This window comes from Ictidomys tridecemlineatus, chromosome 8, assembly GCF_052094955.1.
Source record: "Ictidomys tridecemlineatus isolate mIctTri1 chromosome 8, mIctTri1.hap1, whole genome shotgun sequence".
Lineage (NCBI taxonomy): Eukaryota > Metazoa > Chordata > Mammalia > Rodentia > Sciuridae > Ictidomys > Ictidomys tridecemlineatus.
In genome coordinates this window covers 40,319,797-40,336,076 of record NC_135484.1, presented here as the reverse complement: position 1 = coordinate 40,336,076, position 16,280 = coordinate 40,319,797, and the positions used below count along the sequence as shown (strand labels likewise).

The following is a 16,280-nucleotide window of genomic DNA, read 5'->3' as shown; positions in this document are numbered from 1 at the left end:
AAATAGTATTCCAGACGGAGGAAGCTGTCATTAAAAAATTTCTAGGGAAATATGCTCCTGACATGTTTAAGAACAATAAAGAGTCCACTCTATCTGGACAGAAATGAGAGTAGTAAGAGAGAAGCTGGAGGGGTGAGGGTACAGGTCATGGGGAGACAAATCAGGTAGGCTCTTATGGGCATTCAAAGTTGTTTCTTGGAGGAAAATGAGGACATTTTGCAGAGTGAGCATAGGAGTGACATCTTCTGATGTACAGTTTCAGTTTAAAGTAAATAACATAAAGTCATGCAATTATTTATTTAATTCAAAAGCAGGAAGCTAGCAAAGAGGAAAAATTGGTTTCACCTCTAAAACATCCAGGTAAATTTTTTTTTTCTTAGGTTATCAAGGACTTTTTATTGCATATTCATTAAACTCTTTTTAGATTAATGACAGGGCGGCGGCGGCGGCGGCCTGGCCTGTCAGGGCGCGGGCGGCGGCGGTCCAGCACCACGTCCCTGCAGTACGGGGCGGAGGAGACGCCCCAGGCCGGTAGTTAAGGCGCGGCGGATTCTTTCCCAAAGGACTTCAGCTGCCGCGTGGAGGAGGAAGAAGAGGAGGCAGCGGCGGCCGGCGGCGGCCGGCGGGGTTGGGGCGGGGGCCGGCGGCCTGGCTGTGGCGGGGGGGGGGGGGGGGGGGGCGCTGACAGCTCCAAGCTGAGGATTCTGCTCATGGGGCTGCGGTGCAGCGGCAAGTCCTCCATCCAGAAGGTGGTGTTCCATAAGATGTCACCCAATGAGACTCTCTTTTTGGAAAGTACCAACAAGATTTATAAAGACGACATTTCCAATAGCTCCTTTGTGAATTTCCAGATTTGGGATTTTCCTGGGCAGATGGACTTTTTTGATCCAACCTTTGACTACGAGATGATCTTCAGGGGAACAGGAGCATTGATATATGTCATTGATGCACAGGATGACTACATGGAGGCTTTAACAAGACTTCACATTACTGTTTCTAAACCTACAAAGTTAACCCAGACATGAATTTTGAGGTTTTTATTCACAAAGTTGATGGTCTGTCTGATGATCACAAAATAGAAACACAGAGGGACATTCATCAGAGGGCCAATGATGACCTTGCAGATGCTGGGCTAGAAAAACTCCATCTTAGCTTTTATTTGACTAGTATCTATGACCACTCAATATTTGAAGCCTTTAGTAAGGTGGTGCAGAAACTCATTCCACAACTGCCAACCTTGAAAAACTTATTAAATACCTTTATATCAAATTCAGGTATTGAAAAAGCTTTTCTCTTTGATGTTGTCAGCAAAATCTACATTGCAACAGACAGTTCCCCCGTGGATATGCAGTCTTATGAACTTTGCTGTGACATGATTGATGTTGTAATTGATGTGTCTTGTATATATGGGTTAAAGGAAGATGGAAGTGGAAGCGCTTATGACAAAGAATCTATGGCAATTATCAAGCTGAATAATACAACTGTCCTTTATTTAAAGGAGGTGACTAAATTTTTGGCACCAGTCTGCATTCTTAGGGAAGAGAGCTTTGAACGAAAAGGTTTAATAGACTAAAACTTCCACTGTTTCCAAAAAGCTATTCATAAGGTTTTTGAGGTGGGTGTGACTTCTCATAGGAGCTGTAGTCACCAGACCAGTGCCCCTAGCCTGAAAGCATTGGCACATAATGGCACGTCACGAAATGCCATCTAGTCTGAATTACAGCAACAGGGCTCGATGCCAGCTTACTCTTCACTCAAGGGTCAGATGCCACGTGCGTGATGCAGGACATGGGAGCTGCTGCTTGTGGGAATCTGGTGCCTGTTCCACTAGAGATGAGGGGTAGAGTTTCTCATTTGGATGAAAACCCCTTCAACCAGTGGTATACAACTGAAGCTACTATTTCTTTTTTAAAAAATGGCAAAAAAAAAAAGGAATTCTAGACACCACAGAACTCAAGTGTGTCTTTCCCCTCTTTGGGGTCTTACTTTAAATAGTTGGGATATTTTGGACCTGGAGATCACACCATTTATTCATCATACCAGGGAATGTTGCCATCAATTCCAGCTGAAAATAATAGAAAAAACTGTATTTTTATATGCTTCCTTTAGGTTTTGTTTGAGTAGTCAAACCCTGCTTTGCTTAAGTTCTAACACTGCCTCTCCGATCTCAGTTTTGGACATTGCACCTCTAAGAGCTTTGAAATGCACTCGCTTGCTAACTCAGAGGACGCATCGTCTGATCGCAGCAAAAGACATTCCTGTGATTGTTATTGAAGAAATGAGAGAAAATTTTGTGCTGCATCAGGTGGAGAGCAAGGCTCAACAGTGGCTGCACCCATTCCCTTGGAAGTATTGAGGAAAAAACTTTGAAGCAGAAGAAAATTTTTACACCTGTGTTTTGAACACCAGATGTATGAGTTTTTTCCTCCTGCATTTGATAAATGATCATGCTAAATGTAACAAAGGAGTTTAATTTTTTCCCCACAATCCCCTTCTAGGGGGATTATGTCACTGAAATATTTAGTCCACTTTTCTTTAATCTTGATATCAGCCTCCCCATATCTTTTATTCTAAGCTATCTAGATTCTTTAAGAATTGATGTTTGTTGACCACGAATGACTCTAAAGCACTGGCGAACTCCACTGGGTGTTGGAGAGAGCATGCCGTGCCACATGTGTTGTTTAACATACCTTGTCTCCAGTATTCTGACACCAAGTGTCAACTGTGGTACTTCACCTGGGATATTAATTTGTAATTGTTTCTTTTTGTCAGTGTTTGATACCCTTTCTGTTGATTTAAATTTACACATTATTTTTACTCCACAAGCCTGGTAGTCATATGTCCCAAAGCCACTGGACCACTTGAGTACTTAAGTGCCACTGTTTAATGGAATATATATATTCAGGTCTGTAACCCTAACAGTGTGACTTGGAGTGCTTCCTTCAGGTGATTTTGACTGTTGAGTATTTACATGGACCATGGTGATATCCAAAAGAAAATGCTTTTATATTTATAGATTATTTCATTGAACTATATATAAAATGGGTATTAATAAATGTATTTACTCCAAAAAAATAAAAATAAATTAATGACAAATATCACACAGATAATTCTAATTTTAATAAAGGTAAATAATTCTTGGCTCACCTAGGGCAAGAATAATACTTTAATATCTAATCACTAATTTTTTGTTATTAAATACAAATATTAATAATAATTTAAAATGTGTATTAATTTATCCAGTCATTATAAATCAACTGTCATAATAAAATATTTTGGTTAAACTTGTTCTAATATGCATAATAGTTGGGCTTTGGGGACGTCTGGAGAATTTGGTGTAGCTTGAAATCATGAACCTCCTGCAGAGAATACATGAGCAGTCTTAACTACAGAAGTTTCCAGTAATAACAGTGTGCAAGGGAGAGAGAGAGAACAGGAAGAACCAGGGCTAAAACTGGCTACAGACCAGATGGGAGTGAACACTGGCAGATCCGGTGTTCGCTGTGTATGGCGAACTTCTCTACTGAGGACAGCACTGACAGATAACCCAAGGCAGGGAAGCCAAATAAGCTGCTACATTGTTCACCTACTATATTAGTGTGCTAGAGTTACTAGGTGGATTAAACAACACAAATCTGTTCTCACAATTCTGGAGATTAAAATCCAAGATCAAGGTGTTGGCAAGTCTGGTTTCCTCTAAGGCACGTTTTGTTGGCTTCCAACTAGCTGTCTTTTCCTTATGTTCTCACATAGTCACCCCTTGCTCTGTGTGTTGTCTGTATTGTATGCTCTTCCAGTCATATTGGATTCAATCCATCCACATGTCCTACTGATATAAATAAATTGGAGAAAAATAATTTTCATTTTTTAGATTAAGATGGCATATAATTATAGAGTGAACAAATAAAATGAAAACAAGAAAAATAAAAATGAAGTAGGAAGGGTGGATATGACCGTAAAGGACCTCATCTCTAAGTATGGTTAAACTTGTTCTAATATGCATAATAGTTGGGCTTTGGGGACGTCTGGAGAATTTTGAAGCACCAGGGTGAAGATTTCAACATATGAATTTTTATGGAGCATGAATCACCCTATAACACCTTGCATCAAGATCCAAATGATCTATCTGGTTGAAACAAGACTCAGGTCTGGAGTACTCAGTTACCTAATTAAGCTCTAGGTAAAACAGGAGACCCAGAATATGTTTTTGTTTGTTTGTGGGAGTAGCATATTTGTTATTACAGATTTTGGTAATTTAAAAAATGTCAAAACAGTTATCCTGGAAAAAGCAGCATTTTGTTGTACTTTCTTGTATTTATTATAATAGTCTTAATTTTTAAAGTCAGTCTGCCTGTGACAAACCATGTGTAAGAGCTAAGAGAGCAGCCAAGCCAAGTGGGTATACACTGGAGGCCCAAATCTGCACCAAATCAGAAAACTGCAGCCCAGTTATAGGCTTGAGAAGAGAAAGAGAAGCAAAGGGAAGGCTACCACTTTGGACTGGGGATGGCAAGCACTTATTCCAGACACATCAGATACAGGAGACTTGAGACACCAGGTTTCATCCATCATAGAATAGGCCCATCATAAGATAAATCCTAAACAACATAGTGGAAAGACATAGGCTTCAAAGTGGAAATATTTTGCACGCTCCCAGTACCCTCTCATATGTACATACATATTTCCATACGGAAACATGCTGATTTGTGAGCCTGTGGGAATATGACCAAAATTCTCTGGATCTCAATGCCCGTAAATATCTCCATAAATATTAGCTGCTTTTCTCCTCTTGCAGTTGAGTAAGTCTACAGGAGATAGTTACCATAAATTATTAATTGAACTAGTGAAAAATAAAGCATAAAGAAATTAGTCCAAAACAGATATAGAATATATCTTCAGCTACCAATTCCCAAAAAGTTACAAGTAAGATTTAGTTTCCTGATGTTGCATTAACGATTACGAAAATACCAAAGAATATAGGTATTTTCTTTCATTTTTATCCAATGGTGAAATCTCCCCTGAGCACCAAATATTAGATTATTTTGTCAAGCTTAAATATTTGCTATTGCCATAGAAGCATGATGTTGACATTTCTGGTTGCTAGAAGCATCATAGCCTTGGATGCATATACAATAGCTTTCTCTTGGCTCAAATAGGGGAATTTTAGACTTAGTTCTGGAAATTATGGGAAGCCACTGAATGACTTCAAAGAGAAGATAAAGTTTTCAGATTTGTGTTTTAGAAAGGCATCTGTAGGATTGTGGAGAAAAATGTCAGTTCGTTGAGTTTCACTCTGTGAAGTAAGTATAGGAGGTATTTTCACTCACATTTGATGTAAGAGGCACTAGATCTGGTAAATACCATTCCAAAATGGAGAAAAATCAACACATTGTCCAGAAAGGAACGTAGGTAGAAACCTCTGTGTAGTTCATCTTTGGCTTCAGTCTTCTTATCCTTGAAAATAATTATTAATCACTAAGTCTGGTTACACTGTTGATATCAGATTTTTGCATAATTGATTGGATCGGAATCTGAATCAGGTACTTTGAAGCTTCAATGATTGGATGGTTGTGGGGATTGAATAAGAGCTGTAAAGCCCTTGTCATATTTAAAAGCTAATCAAAAATCCTTTATTACTTGTATCCCTTCATACATCTGATTTTGTTTCAGCGAATAAGCCAGTGCTGAACACAAAGTCAGTATTCAATCAATATGTGCGCATTGGAAATTATGTACATTTAAAAAAATAGATTATTTTACATATACCTAGGTAGGAAACTAATTCTACAGTGAATTATCTTTATTTGCAAATCTTATTTTTTGCTGACTATTGTAAAAGCTAAAAGTTTAATTTTGCACAATTCTTCATACTTTCAAAGAATTTTTCAGCTATATTATTAGGGAAACTATAGGAAAATATATTCTTATCTCCAAGGAAGAAATGGGAAAAAACCTTTGCAGATACATTAAAGAATTCTTCCAAATGACACAGAACCAGTGTAATTTAACATACATTAAAGTGTCCCTGAAGCTGAACCCAAGCTCAGACTTACTTTTTCCTTGCCCAATAATTTTTTCCATATGCCAAACTATTTCGGGTAAATAAAAATGTACCTACAGTGTACCTGAAGGAACAATTAATTTGACTAAAATAATATAAAGTATTAGACAATGAGCTGGGCCTGATGGCACAGGCCTGTAAACCCAGCAGCTCCAGAGGCTGAGGCAGGAGAATTAAAATTCTGCAATTTAGCGAGGCCCTTAGCAATTTAGGAAGACCCTACATCAAAATAATAATAATAATGATGATGATGATGATGATGATGATGATAATGATGATGGACTGGGGATGTGACTCAGTGGTTAAGTGCTCCTGGGTTTAATTCTGTTCCACCTCCTAAACTCCCCCTCACTCTCCTTACCCCCTCCCCAGAAAAGAATTAGGCTAATTCATTTTAGGCTGGGCACAGAGTAGGCACTGATGTTTGCATAATTACAAACAACATGTAACAGCATGCTTATTACAGTGCCTGGTTTACAGTAATCCGTATTTACAAAATAGTTATTGTTTAAATTCCTCTTTTCGATAAATATTTTAAAGGAGTCGCTTTCCCCTAATTAAAATTTAAGGATAAGCTTCATTATTTTAACAGTTTCTATTTGGGCCTAACACATCACATTGGAAAGCTGCCCTCTGCCTCACGTGATTTATCCCTTCCACTAGCCAGATGCAAATTACACTTTGCTTGCTAAACTAAGGACTCAAAAGCCCCTGATGGCTTTTTGTAGCCCTTTCTGACACAGCCAGAGAATTCAATGCCCTTCCCAATAGAAACAACTAAGGGCCTTCTCCTAAGCCGGAGGTCCGCTACAGCGAAACCTCCCGTGTAAAAGGCGAATGAGAAGGCAGCGTCCCCTTTAACTTCCGCCCATCACGCCGGCAGCATCCAATCACTTTTCTCTGTGGCGCGGCCGGGGGCCTAGGACTGGCTCCTCGGAGGACGGGCCCGAGACCAGCGAGCATGGGCGGAGCACAGAGATTTGTCTGTCACGTGCGGTCCCCATGCCTCCCAGCCTAGCTGAGCGCCCGGCGGGGCTGGCTGGGGGGCGGGGCTGGCTGGGGGGCGGGGCTGGCTGGGGGGCGGGGCTGGCTGGGGGGCGGGGCTGGCTGGGGGGCGGGGCTGGCTGGGGGGCGGGGCTGGCTGGGGGGCGGGGCTGGCTGGGGGGCGGGGCTGGCTGGGGGGCGGGGCTGGCTGGGGGGCGGGGCTGGCTGGGGGCGGGGCTGGCTGGGGGCGGGGCTGGCTGGGGGCGGGGCTGGCTGGGGGCGGGGCTGGCTGGGGGCGGGGCTGGCTGGGGGCGGGGCTGGCTGGGGGCGGGGCTGGCTGGGGGCGGGGCTGGCTGGGGGCGGGGCCGAGAGCTGCTACGCCTGCGTGGTGGGCGTTCTCCAGGAGCAGTTGCTGCCGCCGCCAACGCCTCAGCCAGCTGCCGCCGCTTTTGCCTCCGCCAGCACCACCACCACCGCTGCAGCGTTCCGGTGTAAAATTCGGAATTCCTGCTCTGGTTAACAATGAAGCAGAGTTGGAACGTGCCGGCTTTCCTCAGCAAGCTGTGGACGTTTGTGGAGGAAACCCACACCAACGAGTTCATCACCTGGAGCCAGGTATGGTCGGGGCACCCTGGTCTCCGAACCGCCTCCTCCCGCTCCCTCCCGCGGGGTTGTCCCTCGGGGCCTGCGGCTCCACGCTCCCTGCCAGGTGCGCGGCGGCTGTGCGGCACCGCGCGCGGCCTTTGCGCGCAGCCTCTAGAAGACCCCTGGTGTTGTTCACGAGGGGAGCTGGGGCCCGGCCGCACCACTCGCCGCAGGCCGCGGTGGGGGAGGGGCGGCCCGTAACGGTCGTCCGAGTAGCGTTCCGAAGCGGCCCCGCGCAGCCTAGGCAGACGACGTACCTAGGGCGCGGGAGCCACGTTATTGCACACTCATCCTCCATCCGGCTCGGGTAGGGATCGGAACCCGGAGATCCAGGCCGGGCTCTTCGGCGCGGGGTTAGCTGGGGAAATCTGTACCCTAGCGACCTGACCACACGCACACACCCCTCGCTTTGCATCTGGGATCTTTTATGAGGAGAGCTGTCGGGGGAGTAGGCAGATGTTCAGACGCAGGCTATTGCTTATCAATGGCTTTTTCAAACATTAAATAGAAAATGGCAAAGTATTCTTTGGAGTCGGGCCATTTGTGTAATCGGGTATTTTATAATTATGATAATGAAAGTGCTAATAGACCGTGTTCAGTAACTTGATGAGGAGCTAAGGATGAATTACTAAATTTCCCCAGTTGCCCGCAGAATGGTATATGGGTGCCTAGATTATTTGATCATGACTCTGCTTCCAAACAAGGATAACCCCACTCAAGCCTCTTATCCAGTCTGGTCTAAGTTTCTCTGTGCATAAGATGGATGGATGGGTTGCCTCCATGACCCGAGACCCTTTCTAGTTCCAAATACAAAGATTCTAGACAGAATGATTATTAACATCGACACTACATTTACTTTAGTAGACACTTGGATTATTGGAATCAGTTTATGAGGCATTTTGGGTTTTTCTTAACTGTAGGTGATCACTTAGTTGGGAATATTTTCATGTATGGAGTTTTTGAGAACAAGTCAAAACTACCAGCATAATGCCTGACACCTGTTACGTGCTAAATAAAATTTGTCTCCTTTCCCTTTTCTTTCTGTTTGTTTCCTTTTTATTAATAGTTTTCAATTTTATTTTTAATAGTGTCCCATATAAAGCATATGAGATTTTGACTATTCTTAGTGTCATTTATTCATTTTTAAACTTTCTAGTGTTTAATTTTCTTGTGTTGTCAACTGGATTTTTTTTAAAACCCTTCTGGGTGAAGCTGTGTGTATTAAGCATTTGATGAATTCTGTGCAGTTGTGCAAGGAAAGGTGAAAATAAGAAAGCCAGCCACTAGGATGTACTTAAAATAAACAGATGTCTCATGCTTTTCATCAGTCAGAAGGATTAAAAGTTGACAAGGTTGGATCAGCACAGACTGTTACTCATCTATGTATTCATGTTAGAAATTGGAAGAGGTACTCTTTCTGCCTGAGCTGACTTTATCATACCTTTTTGACTTGGAAAAACCTTGTTTATACTACTTAGAAATGGTACCTAAATATACTGGTAATTGGTTTTAATAAAAGGTTATGATTATGTTAGTGGCAAGTCCAATAAATTCTCATAAGCCCAGTATATTAATAACATTCTTATTTTCTCTGCAGTATCAAATGCAGTTTCATACTCATCCACAAACACTTAATTTCAGGAATTTTTAAGGCAAAGAAATGACAGTAATTTTTTATTCCATTATTAAATTATTAAGTCTTAGCTTTTTTTTTTTTTTTCTTTCTTTCTGCACAGGGGATTGAACCCACAGGCATTTAATTGCTAAGCCATATCCCCAGCCCTTTTTATTTTTCATTTTGAGACTGGGTCTCAAAAGTTGCTGAAGCTGGCTTTGAATTTGCAGCCCTCCTCCCTCAGCCTCCTGAATCACTGGGATTACAGGCGTGTAACACTGTGCCCAGCTTAGTGTATATTTTAACTACTAATTTTTCTAATATACCAGTAGGAAAATGAAAATGAACTCAGGTCTGTGTCTGTGCCAGAGTTACAATAGGTGTTTGGGTTTGATGAATGAGTGAAATCCCTGTGCTAGTGGTAGAAATGATAAAGAACATTTGAAAAGAATTTTAGAGATCATCTAGTTTAACTCCATCTCACCCACCATAATTAAGGATTCTAGGCTTAGACAGGTTGGATTACTTAGCTATAGTTACACAGCTAGTCAAGATTGGAGATCAGCCTCTTTAACATAGATTTCTGATCCCCAAGGTCAATCTTCTAACATAGATTTCTGAGCTCCACCAAGTGTACTAAAGTTAATATAGAGATTAGCACCATATTTAATTTTTATTTTATTTCTTTGGTACCGAGTATTGAACCCAGAAGCACTCAACTGCTGAACCACATCCCCAGTCCTATTTTGTATTTTATTTAAAGACAAGGTCTCACTGAGTTGCCTAGTGGCTCACTGTTGCTGAGGCTGGCTTTGAACTCAAGATCCTCCTGCCTCAGCCTCCTGAGCCGCTGGGATTACAGGTGTGCTCCACCATGCCTGGTTCCATGTTTAATTTTATACGAAAATGATGTCCATGGGGCTGGGGATGTGGCTCAAGTGGTAGCGCGCTCACCTGGCATGTGTGCGGCCCGGGTTCGATCCTTAGCACCACATACAAACAAAGATGCTGTGTCCGCCGATAACTAAAAAATTAATATTAAAATTCTCTCTCTCCCCTTTCTCTCTCTCTTTTAAAAAAAAATGATATCCTTCACAAGTTAGTGGATAAATCTGGATAAACGTTATGTAGTACTAACCTAGTAGCTTAGTGCACCTGCCTATCTTCAATCTTGCTGTCACACATATTTTCTAAAAGCAGTGCTGACACTGAAAGGTAAAACTTTTAAACAGTGATGTTAGATGAAAAACCAAAATAAGTTACCCACATCTTTTAAAAGTTGCTATTTATAGTTGTTTCTGTTTTATTTATTTATTTTCCCATACTTGTGCTGCACTTCTGTTGAGGTAATTTAGCATTTATAGTATCTGATTGAAAATCCTATTAAGGCCTTTTAGAAGAAGCAGATGTTTTGGGAACCAAGGAATCTTTTAGGCATTTTTCCCCCAGTGGCGGAAAATAATCTCTAACTTGAGTGTAAGGCAAGGACAGAAAACTCACCAGCTGCAGTTTGGAAAGTTTGGCTTAACAGTTCTAAAGACTTACGTAACTTTAGTTTTTCTTGAAATTTGACAAAATTAAGTGAAATAATCCTCTCTTCATTAAACAGAAATAATATTGTGAATGATCAAAATTATACTAAATTTGTTACTGACTCAAAAATTTTAATAAGTCTTTAGATCCAAGGTCTTTAAGAAAAACACACTATACATATTTCAGTTTTTCCTTTATTCTCTCCCCAAACAAAAAGTTGTCTTTTTTTTTTTTTAAACATTTCTCATAACTTCAAAATTTCATATAATAGTTCTTTGTTCTGGTAAACGGTTTATTTCCACAGTCAAGAAAAGAGAGTATTTTCAGACAACCTAAAGCATGTTTTTAAATGTAATATATCCTAAAGAGAAGGGCACATGTTTAGCTAGGAAGAAATTGGGGAAACATGATATTCAGAGACAAGAGGTTATGGAGGTTAAATGAAAGTTCTTGTCATTGATAGTGAAGAACAGCTTTTACTGCTATTGAATGTTGATAATTATTATAAAGTAGCATAAAAGAAGGAAATTACTATAAGGTCAGTGTTCTTACCTTTTTCTCTGTTTCTCAAATTGCTTGAGAAGGATGCACGATTTCACTAGAGACCTCATACCCATTTGTTCCACTTTTTTGTGCCTTTTGGAAATTCTCTAGTATTCTCAAATCAGCACAGATGAATAAAGAAATAGGAGGTGGAGGGAGCAAACCAGAAAACTGTAGTGTTTTCTAGCTGTTTTGAAGGAATTTGAATATCCGGGCAACCATTGCATTATTTTGATTTTCTAGAGTGAAACATAAACATGGCAAAGTAAGGGTAAAATCCAAGTTAGATGGGCCTGCAAAAAAGTTGGAAGACTCATTTGCAAATTATTTTTATTTGTATATGTAAAAGAGGAGTTAAAGACTTAAGAAATAATTGGTGAACATTGAAAAGTTACAGACTTGTTAAAGTTGCACATTTATATTCTGGAAATTGTTTTCAGTGATCCTAAAGTATTCGATTATTTGTATGAACATTTTGAGCATTCTACACTGAGAGTGCCAAAAGTTTAATTTAGGCATTAGCAATGGCTACTGACTACTTTTGGAAAGTTTGCCAACATTTATGGGTAAGGATGGAGGAGAAGGTACCAATCTCTTGTCCCACTCAGTAATGGCTTTCTGACCCTTGTAAAATATTTAGGGAGAAGGGAGAATTCACTGTTGAATTGCTTGAGCCTCATGGGTTTATGGCAGTAAGGTTGAATTTTTGTACTCAAAGATGTAATTTATTAATTTTAGAGTAGAGACTGAAGGAATACCAAAGTAGAGACACAGAATGATAGGAGTGAATGAGGGCTTTGTGTGAGGAAGACAATGCAAATTCAAATAAGAAACTTTCATCTTTATTTGATATTATCCAAGAGTTGAGATTCGACAGATATGATTGAGTTTATTGAACTAAAGATTCATTTAGTAAGTTAATCATAAATATTTGTTGTGGACCTGTTAATGCCCAGTATGCTAGGTACTAGGAATTTATTCAGTAGTGAACCAAAGTGCTTTTGTTTGTGGAGTTTACATTCTAGTAGAAGGTACTGATAGATAAAATAAGCCAATATGAATAACTGAGCAGTGATATGCACCATAAAGGAGAGCAAACAGGTTAACAGTCTGTCAGTTATGATCCAATCAAAAGACAACATCCACAGAATATTTTCAATAGGGAAAGTTTAATAAAATTACTATTTCATAGGAATTGGAGTAAAGAAAACTCTAAAGAATATAGGGGTAGTTAGTAGGAACAGTCAGTGTTGGTATAGCTATGATAATGCCATAGTAGGGACACTTCCCTCAAGGCTAGGATCCTGGCCTTGTTGGAGAAAGTGTGGCCATATTTCACTGAATGGAAGAGAAGTCATTTGTGTTGGACTGGTGGAACTTACTGGAAATCTGACATTTAGAACTCTGAGCAAGGATTGATCAACTACAGCCCAAATGCCAGTCATCTGTTTTATGAATTTAATCGGAACATAGCCGTGATCAGTCTATTTATATGTTGCCTATAGCTGCTTTTTTTGTTACACAGAGAAAATCTTGACCTTATCAACAAGCAAAAAATATTTATCTGGCCCTTTTAAGAAAAATTCAGCCCCCTGTTTGAGAGTAAATTTGTTCTTTGGATTTCCATATCCAAGTGTGAATGTTGGGAGAGGTATTGCTAGGGACATTTCACTGCCCAAGGGTAAGAGGGAGTGACAGGGAAAGTTGCTGTCCTTTGTTTGCTTCCTATAAACATGCATTACAAGAGCTAGGTGCTTGCAGGTTCTCTCAAATATCCTCTACCACAAAAGAGTTAGTTGTGGCAATTAGAATTTAAGGTACCCTGTTCCATGTTTGCAGAAGATACAAAAAATAACGTGTTTGGAGCAATAAATTGATAATTGGCACATACACTGAGTGAAATTTGTGGCTATTCGGAAGGGTGAGAAGGAAAGCTGTATTAAAGAGATGGCATTTGAGCACAGACCTAAATGATTAGAAAGGGCGGATCACAGAAAGGGGGAATAGCAAATGTAAAGTCCTTGAATATGGAATGTTTAAGAAAGTAAGAAGTAATATGTTGTTGATATATCTTTTAGAGACTAGGAGAGAGAGATCAGAAAAGTAGAAGCAGATGGCCTAGGGCCATAAGGTTGTAATAGGGATATTGGATGTTAGACTGCTAGTTAGAAGACTGAGAGTTTTCCAGTGTGGTATTGAAAATGGTGGCTGAAAGTAGGCTAGTAGTATTCATAGTGGTCTGAGAAGAGGTCAAATTCTATTTCCACTTTGAAGGTAGAGCTTCAAGACTTGCTAGTAAATTGTCTGTAGAGAAGGAACAAAGAATTAACAACGATTCAGATTTAGCCTGAACAGAAACGTTGGTTGAGGTTACTGTTTTTAAATTTGAGATTAAAAATGAATCATTGAGGCTGAGTGCCATGGTGCACACCTGTCCAGTACCTGGGAGGCCGAAGCAGGACCATCAAAAGTTGAAAGCCAGCCTCAGCAAAAGCAAGGCACTAAATAACTTAGTAATACCCTGTCGCTAATAAAATATAAAGTAGGGCTGGGGATGTGGCTTAGTGGTCAGTTGAGTTCTCTGAGTTCAATCACTGGTCATAGTAGTTCCCTCCTCCCCTTTCCCCTCCCCCCAAAAAAGGTGAGAGAAATGCAGTACAGGAAGAACAGGAATATTTCTGAACAGCTTGATGGATTTCCCTACCCTGAGATATCCAAGTGGAAATGTTGGGTATGAGTTATTGGGTATGAGTTTGGCTTTCAGGGCAGAGTTTGGCGCTTGTGAGCGGCAAAGTCATGGGGCTGAATGAAATCTGGGAAAACTGATGAAGCAACTGGAACTGAAAGATTGGGTATTCAGCATCCAGAGGATGTAAAGTCAAGAACAAGCCAGCATAGGAGTCTGAGAACAAACAGTGGAAAAAGAGGAATATCAGGGAGTAAGGTCATCGAAGTTAATGAAAGAAAATGGTTTAGGAAGATAAATGATCAACTGTGTCACATGCTGTTAGTAATATTTTTATATCAGGTGTCTGTAAGGTATGTCTATATATGAATTAATTGCTTGGAATTAGAACATGAATATTTTAAGATAGTGCACGTTGTTTCTCAAAGAGATCAAATCTATTTTTTTTAATAGAGAGAGAGAGAAAGAGAGAATTTTTGATATTTATTTTTTATCTTTTGGCAGACACAACATCTTTGTTTGTATGTGGTGCTGAAGATCGAACTCGGGCCGCACACATGCCAGGTGAGTGCGCTACCTCTTGTGCCACATCCCCAGCCCGAGAGCAAATCTATTTACTCTCCTATTATTAGCTGTGCTTGAATTTCTCAGTTAATTTTCTTCCTCAAACTGTATGTTATCAGTCTTAATTTTTAACAATTAATGGATATTGTGGGTGGCCACCATGTCCTGTGACCAGAGTTTTCCTCTCCTGATTAGTTGAGGCCCTATCAGTTACTTTCAGTGATCCTGCCAGTTTCAAGTGACTGTAGATGGTGGCCCCTATCTTGAGAGTAGTAAAAATGCCGCCAAGTGTGTCTTCATGCTTGGGCATGCCTTCCTACATCCCCAGGGATCTAGTTACCTTACCTGTCCTTGTAACCCTGGCCCTCTTGACCTTTTTTGGATGGAAATTTCTAAGAACCAGAGTCCCCCTGAATAAAAGACCAGGCCAGATCCTGCTAGCTCTCTCGCGCCAGCCTCTTGTGACATTCCTAGCTCTCCCTTTTGGGGAGCTTGAGGCTGAAGGCAGAGGAGCTTTAATTCCTGGGATTTGAATTTAGAGGTAAATTGTGTGTCTGTTTTATTTGATACCTTAGGAAATTCACTGGAGCGACCTCTAGTTTAGCTGCCCGAGCTGGCTGCGGGCAGTAGGATATAAAATGTTTTCTCAGTGAGATTTTTATATTTCCCCAATTACTAGTAAGTTCTAAAATCTTTTCATGTTCAGTTAGCCATATGTTTTTTGTGACATGTTTGTTTTGTACATTTTTCTATTTGTCTTTACTTTTATTCTTTGCAGGAATTCCTTATACTTTATATTCATGTTTTGGTTATATGTGTTGCCTTCATTTTCTCCCAGTTTGTGGCTTATGTACCTTTTCTGATGAGTATCGCTCCTTAATTTTAGTATAGTTCATCAATTTTTTGTGGTTCATGCTTTTTCTTTTTTGGGTGTGAGTACCAGGAATCTAACTCAGGTACTGAACTACATCCCCAGCCCTAATTTGTATTTTTTATTTAGAGAAAGGGCCTCATTGAGTTGCTTAGTGCCTAACTTTTGCTGAGGCTGGCTTCGAACTCGTGATCCTCCAATCTTAGCCTCCTGAGCTACTGGGATTACAGGTGTTTACCACCGAGCCTGGCTTTTTGTTTCTTTTTACAAATAAACTTTTAAGTATCTTTTAATAGCATTGCTTCATCTTTACTTTAAAAATCTTTTTTTTTTTTTTTTTAAATTAAGAGAGAATTTGACGTATTGGTTAATTTAGGGAGAATTAATAGCTTTACAACACATTTGTCCTCTTTATTTTAGTATTAAAGATTCTGTGTATGTATACACTTGTGTGTATTTTAGGTCCTGTATAATTTTAGAACTCTTTTTAGATTCTTAACATTGTTCTATTGTTACAGGTATATTTTTGTTTTGTTGCAGTTGCAGGTTGTTTTAAAGGTTTTGCATTTCACATGAAATACAAAAGTTTTAAAGGTTTGCATTTCATGTCTTGAATTCAGGTGGGATTGATTTCTGTGTGTGGTTTGAGGGATCTGGTTTCACTATTTCCTACATATTCAGTTGTCTAGCACCTTTATTGAAAAGCTCAGTATTTGATGTCCAAATCATCGATGTTCCCACTTGTTTTTTTAATTGTAGCAAAATGTAAATGGCGTAA

At 40.2% G+C, this 16,280-nt stretch overlaps 1 protein-coding gene and 1 pseudogene across 23 annotated transcripts in view; both read left to right on the top strand.

Annotated features, from left to right (window-relative positions):
- Nucleotides 1–428: 428 nt before the first annotated feature.
- On the top strand, nucleotides 429–2,279 carry LOC144365749 (ras-related GTP-binding protein C pseudogene; annotated as a pseudogene).
- A 5,149-nt stretch (nucleotides 2,280–7,428) lies between these two features.
- Nucleotides 7,429–16,280, top strand: part of LOC144366055 (heat shock factor protein 2-like) — an 85,152-nt gene continuing 76,300 nt past the window's right edge. For 16 of the 23 annotated variants that reach the window (XM_078019292.1, XM_078019293.1, XM_078019288.1 and 13 more), the window contains exons 1-2: nucleotides 7,443–7,660; nucleotides 14,572–14,631. In XM_078019292.1, coding sequence (XP_077875418.1) covers nucleotides 7,568–7,660; nucleotides 14,572–14,631 — 153 coding nt within the window. In that variant the 5' untranslated portion in view covers nucleotides 7,443–7,567. Of the gene's footprint in view, nucleotides 7,661–14,571; nucleotides 14,632–16,280 lie in introns of all 23 variants that reach the window. The other 7 variants (XM_078019297.1, XM_078019298.1, XM_078019300.1 and 4 more) reach the window with 5 other exon arrangements.